Source organism: Pundamilia nyererei, unplaced genomic scaffold (genome assembly GCF_000239375.1).
Source record: "Pundamilia nyererei isolate P.nyererei 1_Seehausen unplaced genomic scaffold, PunNye1.0 scaffold00075, whole genome shotgun sequence".
In the NCBI taxonomy this organism is placed as follows: domain Eukaryota; kingdom Metazoa; phylum Chordata; class Actinopteri; order Cichliformes; family Cichlidae; genus Pundamilia; species Pundamilia nyererei.
In genome coordinates this window covers 1,716,416-1,731,304 of record NW_005187476.1, presented here as the reverse complement: position 1 = coordinate 1,731,304, position 14,889 = coordinate 1,716,416, and the positions used below count along the sequence as shown (strand labels likewise).

The 14,889-nt window shown below is 41.8% G+C and overlaps 2 protein-coding genes across 2 annotated transcripts in view; one reads left to right on the top strand and one right to left on the bottom strand.

The window, feature by feature from the left end:
• Positions 1-8,661: 8,661 nt before the first annotated feature.
• Positions 8,662-12,169, bottom strand: rtn4rl2a (reticulon 4 receptor-like 2 a). Its single transcript, XM_005737387.1, has 4 exons — positions 12,000-12,169; positions 11,186-11,412; positions 10,829-11,062; positions 8,662-10,651 (listed from the first exon to the last, which is right to left on the bottom strand). The coding sequence occupies exons 1-4, from the start codon at positions 12,055-12,057 to the stop codon at positions 9,791-9,793; spliced, it is 1,380 nt and encodes a 459-aa protein (XP_005737444.1). The 5' UTR covers positions 12,058-12,169; the 3' UTR covers positions 8,662-9,790.
• Positions 11,442-14,889, top strand: part of LOC102201438 (beta-crystallin A1-like) — a 51,120-nt gene continuing 47,672 nt past the window's right edge. The window contains exon 1 of the mRNA XM_005737391.1: positions 11,442-11,514. The gene's annotated coding sequence lies outside the window, so the exon portion shown is untranslated. The remainder of the gene's footprint in view (positions 11,515-14,889) is intronic.

The following is a 14,889-nucleotide window of genomic DNA, read 5'->3' as shown; positions in this document are numbered from 1 at the left end:
TATGTTTGTGGCCAGTCTCTAGTTACATACATAAAACATAATTAGGCAGAATGACAATGTCCATCTCAGCCAATGTATTCAAGATACCGGGACAACATGTCGCCTTCCACAACCCGGCACCTGCTCCTGTGTTTTTAGCATTATATTATGTTGTTGTTGTTGTTGTCTCAATTTTTTAAAAAAAAGTTTTCTAAATATACTTAAGTTCAGATCTAGGTGTTGTGTTGTGACATGAAGAAACAGTAATACTAAAGATTCACTACAATCATTTTATAATTACTTTGGCTTTAGATCGGTGACATAATTTCAATTCAGTTAAATTCCTTTCATTTGTTCAGCACGAAATCCCGAAAACAGTCACCTCAAGGTACTTTATATTGTATGTTAAAGACTCTACAATAATACAGAGAAACCCCAATAACCATACAACGCCACATTACCAGACGCTTTGGCGACAGTGGGTGGGAAAACTCCAGCAGAGCCATCTGCTGGGCGGGGCGGCCATCTGCTGTGACCGGTTGGGAGACGTGTTGTTGTTTTTTTTAAAGGTTTGGTAGTTTAGAAAGCTGATAGAGCAGGTCATCTATGAATCAGACGGTTGGTGGTTCCATTTCTGGCTGCTCCAGTCTGTATGCCAAGGTATGCTTGGGCAAGATACTGAACCCAAAGTTGCTCTTCGATGCATCCATCAGGATGTGAATGTGTATGAATGTTCGATAAAAGCACTTAGAGCATGTTTTTATAAATGTGTGTGAATGGAGTGTGCTGTACAAACGACTTTGAGTGTAAAGTAGAATAGAAAAGTGCTATTTAAGATCAATAAAGCACAAGTATGAGCAAATATATGTAAATGAGTGAGACGTTCCTGGTCAAAGATGTGAAGAAGACAGTTTGTTTAAAAGAGCTTCGCATGTCCTCTGCAGAGATGAAGTAACCTGCCAGATGGATGACCATCTGAGCTGCACTCGTGAATCAGGCCTTTGTGGCAGAGTAGTAGACTGAAACCACTCTGAGAACAATGCTTATGACAGCCCACTTGGTGGTTTCCAAATTGCATCTAGAGGACTAAGAAATGATTATCTGGTGTATTGAGACAAAAATTTTCTCCTTGGGAAGAACTCCAAGGACTGCAAATGGTTGGCAAATCCAAGCATTGCTCATCGCCTACTAATACGGTCCCAATAGTAAAGCATGATGGCGGCAGCATCATGCTGTGGGGATGCCCCTAAGTGATAGAAACTGAGAAACTGATGGAAGGATGGTGAAAATCAGAAACAAAGTGATCACTGAGAAATGCCTGATCGAGAGCGTACAAAGCCAGAGATATTTGAAGGAGAATTACTGGTCAGTAGTCCACTAAATGTCCTCTAAATCCACCAGTCCTACCAGTAACCTCAAATTAGTGATACATAAGCACAGACTAAAGAATAAAACAATAAAAACTTATTTACAACATGTTACTGTCATGGCACCTGGAAGCTGCCCTTCAAGAATTGTATTTAAAGATTTATACATACTGTAATAAACTAACCAGTACTTTCTCTAACTTTTCACAAATTGTGGATACCCTGGATGTTTTCAGTGTTTACTACACAGGTTTTGTAAAGCATTGAACATATTTGCATAATAGAATTCTGTGTGCTGGAAATAACTGGATGACTTCAAGTTGTTAATATTCAGGCTGAAATATATGTTTACAACCCACTTTCAAGTATGAAGTGTCTTTAAGCACAATTACAGTGCAAGAAAGATGACTACAAATGACTGCTGACTGAGGCAACACCTCAGTGACACAGCAAGTCATCGACGGTAGAACAGAACAGAACGTACTGGTGGATGACAGAGGAGAAGAAAAGAGGAGGGAGGAGTTGGCAAGAGAAAGAAAAGAGGTGGGAAGATGTTGAAATGAACACAAAGTTTTATTTGGTGCTCCGGGATGCAAACGTGAAGCTCCATGTGAGTCCAGAAAACGTGGACTAGAGGAAAAACACGAAGCAAGGGTTGGTTAAAACATGTGATGTTGTTATTCTGCGACAGTTATAATCGGTGAAGCACAGTGGAGAATTAGGACACGGAGAAGTGGAAACTGTGGGTAGGAGGACTAATTTATTGGTGCTGTATCATGATTCTGTGTGATAGAGAGATCAGACATGGCCACCCCCTACTTTCTGGAAATATTCTCTGAGCCTTTTTGAGCCTGTTTATTAACACTGGCCAAAAGATTTCCCTGTGGGGCAAACCATGGCTATGAAATAGTTGCATATGTGGAGTACAGCTGCAAACCCACTTTTGGAGGAAATGTTGAATCAATTAACCATTTCTAAAGAGGAGTTGTCTCTTATCTCATTTTATAAGCAAGCAGCCTGCTCATCCTTCCCCCAGTACCCTCCTACATTTTGCAAAAATTAAATCTCACATTAGAGACTTTTGTAGTGTTTAAATCTGTGCTCTCCTCTGTGGTTTAAAATGGGGCACAGCCATTTAGCATGCATGCTTCAGTCAAGTTTTATCAGCAGCTGAGTGAGTGGTAAATGGACTGCATTAATAAGTCTCTTTCCTGTCTTTTCAACCACTCAAAGCACACTACAATGCAAGCTTCGGTCTCTATTAACACATCAGGGTTACTTTTAGGGCTCAACATTGTGCCCAATGAAACTTCAACATCCAGACTGGAGGAGCTGAGGGTTGACAGCTGACCTCAGCTATGACCCTGAGGTACAATAGAGTCTAAGGTGTAGTATAGGTAATAATGTGACTAATGATATTAAGGCTCATATTCCTTCCATGGAATTGATAAAAACCTTCTTTATTGGTTAATCATCCTAATCTTTTGTTTTACCACAGATTTCAAAATTATGATATCAACTGTTAGCTTTTGTTGTAATTTCTGCTGTTAGATATTACAAAATGTCATCTTTACAGTTGATTTTAATATTATGTTGACATGTTACATGTAGGATGCATTTACTGTTAACACATCGGCAGCAGTACTACTGTAGTTTGCCTGTATTTTATTAATATTTTGCTATAAAAGAGGATTTTTAAACAAATTGTCAAGAAAGAAGCCAAACCAGGATCTTTATACAATATTTCAAAGTTTGTTCTTTTTACAAATAATGTGAAATACACGAGAAATAATGTCATTTACCATATTTGGAAGGAAAAAGCATTCATAAAACTGTAGGCCTCAGGAAAATACTGCTAAAGACAGAATAAGCACTTACAGCAACCTTTAAAGTAACTGCTGTAACTCAGACGTTACGTTTTTTGGCATTCTAGGACACAAAATAGATTCCTGGGTCTATATTCTCTGACATAATCATGCATATCTGTTTGTAACAGATGGCATAATTTGATTGAGTCAGAATTTATCACAGTTACCGAGTTCACCAGGTTCAGCATTGGGTGATAATGACAGGGAGAACTTTACAGTGGCAAAGTAAAACAAGTAGGAAAGGTTGGATAAACATGTCAGAGGACATGATGTAGTAAACATATAGCTTCCTTCCTTCTATGCCCCTCATCTCTCCGTGCGTTTGTTTCTCCTGTCATATTCTATTTTCAGTCCATTGTTTTTTCTCTCCCTTTCTTTCCCACCTCCTCGTCTCGCTCTTTCATCTCACTTTAAATGACAAACAGACCGATGATGTTAGAACAATCTGGGACATCTGTATGTGATTTCATCCATCTGTTTCCTGTGTGTTTTAGCTTCTTCATCTTTGCTTATTTGGTATATACTCAGCGCTCTGCATGGACTCTTTTTCAATCTATACATAAACATCTTTGTGAACAGGCAAATTTTAGTTTAAATTCAAAATTTTCAGGGGGATCAAGATGACAGCAGAGATCCTGACGTACTTGTCACCTCAGAAACACCAAAATACACACTGAAATGCAAATGTTTATGCCATGGAAAGATTATTTTGGGGCCACCTGGCTGGGGAAGCAGGGTGAGTCTGCATGTAGGTGTCAGTGTGTAGTATGCATGTGTGTGTGTGGGCATGCATGTGCGTGGATCCCGCTTGTGTGATGCGATGAGAAACGTCTGTCTCCCAGTGGGTCTCTCTTAAGGCGTACTAGCAACGCCAAATGCTGCCAACGGGGGTGCATTCGCACGTGTGTGTGTGCTTGCACACTTAAGCCTTCCAAATGTTCTCGCTGAAAAGAGATCCAAGTACATGACTCAAACGTCACACCTCTTCTGCTGCTAGCTTTCCGTCTCCCTCTCTTTTACACAAATCCTCATTTTCATCTCATTCTGTTAACAGCGAGCGGTGTTTTTTAACTTCATATTGGCGTCAGTGACTTTTCACTTTTTCCCGAGTGCACACATGATATGAGTAAGAGTGTGCTAACTTTTTATCTGCACAGAAGATGCTGTCTATATTGTCTGACATAACCATGCATATCTGTTTGTAATAGATGGAATGATTTGATTTATTTAAATGAATAGTATCAAGCATCAAATACTACCATTTCCATAAAGTTTGATACATGTGCTGTACTGCTGTTTTTAATGGGCTTACCTTGTGCATAATGCATGCATAACTCTTAACCTTTCCATGTTTTATATGAATGAAGTTAATGAAAACAAAAACTGGCCTCATGGCTGTACAATGGATCAAAAAGCTTTTCTCTGTCAGCTTGTTATAGCAAACAACTTTTGTTGTCGTCTCTTTGATATGCAAGATATTTCTATTCGTACCGGCCGTAAAAAGGGACAAAAGAAATAATGAACAGTTATGTACAGTGAGATGTTTTTGCAGAAACTGACAAAGAATACTTTGAAGGATCAAAAGAAAGCATCAAACATAAATGTAAAGTAATTTAGAAAATGACAGTGATAGAGCAAATTCAGCTATCAGCCAAACACAAATACCTACAAATGAGAGGTTGAAAGGGTCACATTTCTATTTATCTCTATGAAAAAGGAAAAACCATGTATCAGGCAAGGTTCTTGGTTCAAATAGGAAGCAAAGTACAGAAATATGAGAAGAGCAACAGACATGACGTCAAGCGCGCTTTACAGAAAGAGATGTGTGAAAGCAGGAACACAAAGACCTCATGTCAAGATGTGAAAAGATCTTCCATTTGTTGCACAGGAATCTGAGAGGTGGTGTAAATTCAGCTGCTCAGCATAAAGTCGAAAGACGTGCAAATTGCGTATGCACGTGAGAAGGTGTGTGTGTGTGTGTGTGTGTGTGTGTGAGCGTGAGAGAGAGGGAAAGAGAGGGATGAGGCCCAGCAGGTGGAAATAAGTGTGACAAAGTAGTGACGCACTTGAACAAGTGCAGAGAAACGAGCTTCCTCCTCGTTTCTGAGCTGCTCCCTCACTTCTCTTCAATAACTCTGTAGTCATTAATATTCATCTATTCAACATACTGTAGCTTATACAGATACATTCATGCCCTGCCTCCCCACTCTACTCGCTGTGGCTCTGATTTTGTCTGATCTGATGGTTGAGTGACATGGACGTCATGCAATCAAACCCACACAGTTTAAATGGACTCTACGACGAAGTGCGTCATAGAATTTTTCTGCCAAACAAAAGCTTGGAGACCAATAGGAATGTGAAGGATGAGCTGTCTGATGTGCTGGTTTCATCCTTATATAGGCATGACAAGCTGTGATTCCACGGAGCGAGCTCTGTGCCACAGAGAGTGGTGTGTGTGCAGCAGGAGTCTGTGACTTTTGCATGTAGCAGCTTTGTGTTTGCACAGATTGAAGTCTGCCACACACATGCTGTTGGACAATGTGAAAAGATTAGGAATTCGTTCCCATATTTGCATCAAAGCAATGAAACTATTTAAACCACTGTTTGTTTTTTGTTTGTTTGTTTGTTTTTATTTTATTAAAGATGTTTGCAATCTCTACTAAATCATCTATAGTTAAACTAAAACTCCCACCTGCCAAGTAGTTAGGTAATTACCGTGCCAGCTTGATAACTCTGTGCACGGTCCATTATTGCCGCATTCTACTAAAAAAACAAATGCTTCTCATTGATTTGTATAAATTACGATTTAATTTACTTCCAGAGCAACTGGAAGGGATCTCAAAGCACAAAGTTTTTTGGAAACAAGAATTTTGTGTGGGTACATCTTAGTTTATATACAGACTTCATTTCTCAGATACTCCCCAAAACACCTTTTTTTCCTCCCACTTTTCTCACTTATATCCAGATTTAAAGATATCCCCAGCCTGATGAAAGAGTTTAGTAATGTCCACCTCTCAGATCACTGAAATTTCTTGTATTTTCTACAATTTCCTATTCTCTCTGGATTCAACCAGTAGATATGCTACATGCAAAGAGTCTTGTGTGGCTACTTAGACCAGAGAAGTTTTGGGCACAGTGTTTCACTCTTTCTAAAATGGATCATTTATGGTCACCAGAGGATGGATCATAATTACTTTGATGATCTGCTGATGTATGACATCAATAAATGCTTTAGGATTTATTATTTCTTCAAAACCAGACTGTGCAGTTTAGATCTAATAAATCTGGTATGACAAGATTTGTCATACCAGATGTATGGAAAAGGTTAAATGAAAATAGGCACATCACTGTAATACACATCATATACTTTGCTGTAACCTGTCAGCTCGATTATCATCATTTCACTTTCCATGTTTTTGCTCTGCTTTTATTTTCCACCTTTTCTTTGGTCATAAAAGTGTCACAGTGGTAACTTTGAGCATGTATCACAGGATGTCTGTTGTAGCATTAAAGTATGGTGTTGGTCATCTTTCCTCTGAGTGGGTGCAAAATCAATTAGTCCAGCTGTATCCAACATAAGTCAGATTTTCACTCAGATTGAATCTGAGGCTTCAAATGACCGAGTATAATGGATTTCGTTACACTTAAAGTGCAACTTCCTCCCAGACATTTTGATCAGAGGAGAGTGTTTGAGTGTTGTAATAAAGTTTTGATGATATGCAACGTTTCCTTTAATATCAGTTGTTTATTGAAAAATGTTCCAAAGTTTTTACTTGTCTCTTTTTCCTTTTTTTTGGCAAAAATAACCCTGTGGCCATAAACAGTGCTTATGATCATTATATTTTTATTACTATCATTATTGGTGTCTCTTTTTGATTATGTGATCTTACTGCAAGAGCAGGTGCTCCTTTTGAGGCAGGTTGAACCTTAAACAGTAATAGTTTAAGTCTCCTCACTGTTCTCACCCCCACATTTCCTATTCTCTTTCTCTGTTGAGTAGTTGCACCGTTAAGAAAGCTGGATAACTGCCTGGAGGACTTACACAATGGCAACTGTGTCTGTGTGTCCACGTGATTTTGTGTGTGCGTGCATGCTTGCATGCATATGTGTGTGTGCAGTTTGATTGCTTTGGGTGTTTGACTGGACAGTTGCCTAGATATAGAATGAGACACCCACACATTTTTAGAAAATGCTTTGTTAAAACAAGTATGAATTTATTCTTTCTTTATGGTGCATCTTTGAAGAACATCTTTTCTTTTCTTTTACAGTAAAAATAAATACCAAATAAGCAGATTTTCATATAGTATCATTTCTTTTTCAGATACAAAACATAGAACATGCAGACAGAAAAACAAACAAAAATTGGAAATGGTATAACTGGCACTTTGGTCATCTGACAGTGACCTCACTGTCATGGCCACTGAAGAGCACCCGGGCTCAGTTTGACCTCCTCCGTTAGACTGTGAAAGAGACTAAAAAGCTGACAAAGATGACACTGAATATTTTCCAAAGTCATTCCTAATGGGGAACTCAGTTGGCAAAAAAACAGAAAATCTCAAAGAGGAACTAGTTTTCTGTAACCCTTGCAAGGCCAGCTGGTTTGTACGTGGCTCACTACCTCCTACTCTTTCACTCCTACTACATCTTTGCCTTGCCCTACTCACCACCGTCATAGCCAGACATCACCTCCTTTCATCCTGTCTTTACCCTCGAGATCAAGAAAGCTTTAGGATAACAGTGAGTAATTTAAATGACTCTTAGGAAAAAGAGTAGCTGTGCATGAGTACACCTACACTATCTTTCCCTTTTTTCCAAGTCCTTACAGTAAATTGTTTTCAAGAAGAAGCAATTAAGAAACCCTCCTGATGGATATCTCAAATTTTCATGTATAAGGTAACTTCCTGCTGTTTCTTTTGTTTTTCCCTTCTTGTGCTGCTCCATCAGAGCATTTCTCCAGTCTGCTGCCTCAGCACATTTTTCCTGTTTCACCTCATATCATTTCCATTAGTCTTTCTGCATGTCAGTCTTTGAGCCTAAATTTAACTCTGATTTCTGTCTCTCTCCAGACTCTCTCATTGCTCTCTTGGTGTATTTACAAATCAGCCAGTTTGCGCTTTGTCTGTCCATTTGGCATCGCCTGTTGATGAATCACAAAAGTGAGAAACCTACTGACGTACTTGCCTTTTGCAGTGTTGCCTACTTGTGAATCCATTCATCCCCATTTATGCACACACACAGATGCCTGTTAAGTCAGAGCTTTCCATGTGGCCAAGTGATCAGTCCTTTCAGTCCAGTGTAGTCACCACACTTCAGATGAACTGAGACAATTTGTGCACTTTTGATCCCACATTTGTTTTATGATGGTGCATGAAGTGCACCTCAGAATTCCTTCAGTTAAAATATATTCAGCAAAAACTGCCCCAAAGAAAGGAATGATTCAAGAAATATTCAATATATCTTTTTTTATCAAGATCTTCATCTGCATCCAAGTCAACAATCATCACACATTATATCAATATGTCACAGAAAGACATCCAAAAAACAAAATCTCTGGCTTCCTGACAGGAAGCATTCATTCCCTGTGGTTGTCGCAAAACAACACTATATATACAGAAAATGGTGAACGGTATGAGTATAATGGATGGAACAACTACTGATGAGTAGATTTATTATTTGTCGCCTGCAAATTGCTGCTTCTACCGCCAGCACTGTCCTCTGTTCTGTCTCGCTGTTTTTCTGCTTCTTTTCTTATTGCTGCCTGGACACTCCCATCTCCACCCACATCTTCTTCTTTCTAAAGCTGTTTCCTTTGAAATCTCCTCCCCTCCTCTCACTGCCATTTTGTCTCCCTTCCCTCTTCTATGACGTCCGTGCATCTCTCTCTCGTTCCTTTTGCTCCCTCTCAGCCTCACAGTTTTGTTTCCCTTTCTCCTCTCTCGCTCTAAGGCCCTCAACTTCATTTTGCGCCTGGTGCTCTGTCCTGTAGAAGCACAAGCCTTCACAGTTTTTCTGGATCAAGATGAACATGATTGTGATGAACCACAGATATTAGTTTGAACACTCACAGTACACATAACTATTTACATGACACTTTAAGTGGTTACAGTATTTTCATTACTGTGCACTGATTCTAACAGTAATTGTAGCATTTGCAGCAACCAGTTAATTGGATGCACTAAAAGCACTAGTAGTTTTAAATAAGTTGAGGTGACAGAATTGACAACATCATTCACAGCTGCTATCAAATTGCGTTTGTACTAGAGATGGACTCAGCCCTCGTAGCCCTGATTACAGGGCATCATAACATGACATCATACAGGTAAGGCAGAGAAAGCCATACCTGCAGAGCATTGTAGATAAATATATACCTTAGCTGAAGAACTCTTAGCAGCCCTGAAAAGTGTTAAGCCCTGTAGTTGGTAGATTTCAAATCTAACCGTCCCCCCATCTCCCTTGCTGTGCCTTGAGGATTTGCTTACAGCAAAGCGGGCAAAGGGGGTGTAGAAAGTCTAACAGGGATCCTCACAGCCTTTAAAACAGGCTGGAAGGGTAGGGGTGTGGTACTAAGAGTCAGATTCAGCCGAATAGCAGGTGGAGGTTGAGGCAGAGGGTGAAAACAGAAAGGGCTAGTAGTAAAAGAAAAGAGGGTGAGGAGGATCTGGGAGAGGAGGAAGATGGAGGCAGGTCGAACTCAGGTGGACATTCAAGCTCAAAGCACCGCAGGGTGACACCTGAGTCCTCATTGCCATAGTTTGCCCAGTACTCTTCTTGCTCGAGTTTGGGCAGCGCCAGCTCATCCTCTCCCAGCTCATACTTGACTGCTGAGGTGATTGTTGATGGTCCCTTTCCGTACAAACCGGCCTTTACAGTCTCTGAGGCTTTCTCGAAGACACCTTTAGTGGATGACTGGGGCTTGTTCTTGTGGAACCACCAGCGGGTCTTGGTGCTGAAGGTGGTGGTGGTGGAGCCGGCAATGGAGCCAGGGTCAGGCAAAGGGCAGAGGGCGAAGTCCATCTCACGAAGGAAGCGGAGATCCTGGCCACGACGGGTGGAAGGGGAGGAGCAGATGACTTCAGATGAGGAGACACGGGCCTCACGGAACCACTCCCACAGGGCACGGGCCTCACAGCCACAAGACCAGGGGTTGGCATTGAGGCGGAGGAACTCGATGCCCTGGGTGTCCCTCAGAGTCTGGCTGGGCAACTCAGCCAGAGTGTTATTGAAGAGGAAGAGCATTGTCAGGCGGCCAAGGTCACGGAAGGCCCGGCGGTTCACCTGTCTGATGCGGTTGTCGTGGAGGAGAAGGCGATCGAGGTTGACCAGGCCGCGGAACACGTTCTCTGAAAGGGTACGGATACGGTTGCCATGCAGGAACAGCTGACTCAGGTTGATGAGGTCAGAAAAGATGTCATCCTGCAGGAAGTGAAGATTATTCTCCTGCAAATTAGAGAAAAAATGGGGTTTAGGCTGAGAAAATCAGACACAGTGAGTGTGATTGGTAATATTGATAACACGTGTGATGCTGCATGTGAAGGCACATGTGTGGGTGGATGCATGTGTTTCTATGTGTCAGAGTTATCTGTATGCATGTGCATGGCTTTCCAGCGCCCCTACCTGCAGATAAAGGAACTGCAGACTGTAAAGCTTGTGGAAGATGTCATGGGGCAGGGCAGTGAGCCGGCAGCGGTGCATGTGGAGGCTCTGGAGCTTCTCAAGGCCACGGAAGGCTCCCCCCTCCAACCTGTGGAGGTTAGGGTTATCCCCCAGGTCCAACTCCTCCAAGTCCCTCAGCTCACTAAAGGCCCCTGCCTCAATCCACGTGATGTTGTTGGAAAACAGCCACAGAACCTGAGGGGAGAAAACGTATTTATGAAATAAATTTTTGATTATATTTTTCATTATTTTTAAACTTTCAGTGTGGAAAAGCAACAACTTCACACTGTAGATGGTGCTTTCTTCATTCTTTCTTACCTGAGTTCCGAAGCCAAAAGAGCCAACTCTAAGCTCCGTGATCCTGTTGTTCTGGAGAAACACGCGCTGCGACTCGTACGGCACTCCGACAGGAACAGCGGTGAAGTTCTGCGCCTGGCAGCTCACAGTCATCGGCGTCGGATAGCACACACACAGGTGCGGACATGCCGATGCCGGACTTGGCTTACCAAGGACTAGCCACACCACCAGCCAGAGGGAGAGACCGCCTAGAAAGAGCGGGGACAGAGCAAAGGAAGTGAGTGGGAGCTGTCCATGGTGCGATAATCATCCATTACCATTCAACGAAACATCATGCAGAGTGCATAACGGTAAATATCTGCCTTCATTTTTAGAAAGAAAATTATTTAATTGTTTTTGGCGATTATGGCTTGCATCTACTCATATTTTCTCTTAGGTTTCATGTACAGAAACCTTATCTGTCGCAGTAAATTAAGTTTACACATTGGCACTACACTTACGCCGACCATTACGCACAGCGTAATCGGAAAGGAATTTAATCAAATCATAGCAACGATTTCTCTGAGTCAAAGAAAAAGCTCTTAACACACTTTTACATCCAATTTAGCTCGAATAAATCACCAAACAGACAGAGAGCTGACAGACTTTCATTTCAATTTTGTATCATCCATCCATATATCAATTTTGGATGTTCTGTTTCATATAAGTCAAAGTACTTCACACGTTCTTATATTTTAAAAAACTTTAAAGTGTTCGAGTTCTAAAGCAAAGCAGCATTAACTGTCATTTGAATCCAATGGGTATCCAAAACCAAAGAAGATAGAGAGAAACTTACTTTTGCAGCTGCGCATGATGGAGCATCGTCGGTTCCGAGAAAAAGTAGAGGTTTCCATCCTGAACCAAAGCCCAAAGCGAGTTAGCCTAAGACCGCGAAGTAAAGCCTGCTATCTCCGCTGATGCCCTGGTTCCCGAGTCGGAGCGACTGAGAGTGTGCCGGTTGATGGCTACCAGTGTCCCATATATACTCAAGCACCTTGTCATTGCCTACGGCAGTAGGCACCGTGGAATCTCCTACGTCACTGATCGGGGTCATGAATGAGTGAGGGCGGTAAGAAACGGAAAGGGGAGGGGCCGGCCGTAGGGGATTCTCTTGGAGAGTTTGCTCGCGCGTAAAGGCTGGTTGGAGACGTGCGCTCAGACTCTGTGAGAGGAGGAGACTTTGCGACGCACATTGGGAAAAGAGGGAGGGAGTGCTAAAGAGTGAATGTAGAAGCAGTGTAGGGAGGGGTGAATGAGCTAAGGCACGGTGCCCGGTAATGATGACTGAGTTGTGGAGGAGCGGAGGACGGGTAGGAGAAGAGCGCATAGCTTGTTTCCTGGCTGACGCTTATTATGGTCTGCTTCCGGCGCGCAGCAGCCAGACAGAAAGATACAGAAAAAGACTTAGATGGTCCTGTCTTAGGAAAGAAGGATGCCCCCGAATCATGATTCAACCATAAGGGAGAGCTCGGTGCCAGAAGAGAGTCACTCAAAACAACAGTGATTGAATAGTGGCCTGTTTGGTGTGGAGGTTAATTACGACATACTCCAGTCATACTGTTGGTAGATTAATTATAGCTCCTGACATAATTTGATGATGAAGATATCAAATGGCAGTCATTAGCTAAACGAGATAGAAGTGGACATATGGAAGTGAGGTTTCATTTACTATTTAAGGACATTTGGGCGTGTTAAAGAAAATCGGAGATATGAAGATGAGGATGGGGGTTATCAAACATAATTCCCCTCTCTGCTAATGTCTTTCTTCTTGTTTTTCTACGTTTTTATTGCAGTAGTTGAAATATTGTTAATTAGGTTAATAATGAAGGGGTGATTTTCTTTTAATGAATCCAAAAGGGAAAAAGACAGTAAAACACAACAGATGCCTTGATATTCATGCCACTTGAAAACTGTTTTGCTGTCTGTCTGTGCCTCAAGCTGTCATTGCTTGTGTTCAACCACCAGCTGTAAGATAGCAAGATAGCATCAGATGTAACAGTGTCACCATGTGATAAATTATGCTCTCATTTGACTTTTATTTGATCACATTAAGTTTTAAACATGCAGTCCACCATCTGAAGGAGTGTACTGGGTATGCAATCAAGGACAAAAGTCTTTTGTAGTCTTTCAGCCTTTTTAGATAAACTACCCTGTGATGGACTGGCAACCCAGGGTATGCCTTGCAGATAGCCCCCATGCATTACCTGGTTTGGGCAATCAGTTAAACAAACTGTTTGCTGTTTTGTGCAATTTTAACCATAATATGACATTAAGCAAGTATATTTCATAAGTAAGCAAACCTTTTGGGGGGCATTCCCCACCTAGAATCCAGCCCAAACCTCGGTTTTTATCCAGCAATAACAATAAAAAGAATCCGAGTTTCATTTCAGCGATAAGGGTCAGCACAACATCTTTGATCTATATATCCTAACATGCATCTTACATGTAACTGAGTTTCACTCCTGCTGTGGCTCAATTTCCCACCAGTGAGTCCAGGTCCACTATTTGAAACACTGGCCTAAGGGGACAGACATGCCACCAGGTATTGCATCTGCAGTCAGCAGGACAGAAGTGATTGCAAAATGTTTTTTATTGGAAATTTTCTGCTCATTTGTTGAAGACTTTTGTGCAATCATCTAAGGTCTCTTCAGACTGATGAATGTGTTTTGCTGTCTACCTTCTCGAGATGACTCAGTTTTGCTTTATTTAATTATGAATTCGATTGACATGCAAGAGTTGAATAAAGCTGCATAAAAATCTATGGATAAACTGTTACAGTGTGTTTTTGGCGAGCACTTTGTTAATGTGGCATTACACAAGCAACACTTTCAAAATACAGGAAAATAACCTTCACACTAACAATAACTGTGAAATTGCATCATTCAAGCCGCACTAGAGTGGATCAGAGTTGACCTTGAAGAATAATTTCAGCTTTTCTTTGTGTGTCTGACATTAAAAATAAATGTAGACCGCTGCTCAGACCGAGAGATGTGAGAATGTAGACAACAGAAGCATACCCATTCATAGAAACACACAGGCGGCTCAACAGATGAGCGTATGAGTGAGGAAAGAGTCACACATTTGGGCGTGTGCACGGGTGCATACATAAGCGAATACACACACAGTTTGTAACTGCCATTCTACACAAAGCCAACTGAGCCGCAGGCACGATAAACAAATGAGTAATTGAGGGGATCCAATACACGGTGTGTGCTGTTATTCCTTCACACCTCCTGCTCTGTCCTTAACTGGACTTGTGGACACGCAAGCTTCAGTAGCCGCTGGTCATCCACGACCAGCACCTCATTGGCTTCCCCTTTCCACACACCCACGCCGCCAGCTGTGGTAGTGTGTCTGTCTGTGACTGTCTGTACTTGCGTGTTAGCATGCTTGCCTGTTGAGGCAAACTTTGTCTAAATGCCACCGCCGTGTGTCAGTCAGTCAGTGTTGTGCCAGTCACCCACACAGCAGGTTCGCAGTACTGTGTAGGCACGGTTTCGGTGTGTGATGATCATCGCTACGTCGTGTTTGTGTAATCCCCACACATAAAACAAATCGAGGCTTCCCCAGCCTGCTCCCACTCCAGCACATCTCCTAACCCGTCTATCTGTCCATTTACCTTTCTGTCTTTCTATGTCAGTCCTACATCGCTTTATCCAATCTATGCTGGGCTTTCATCCACCATT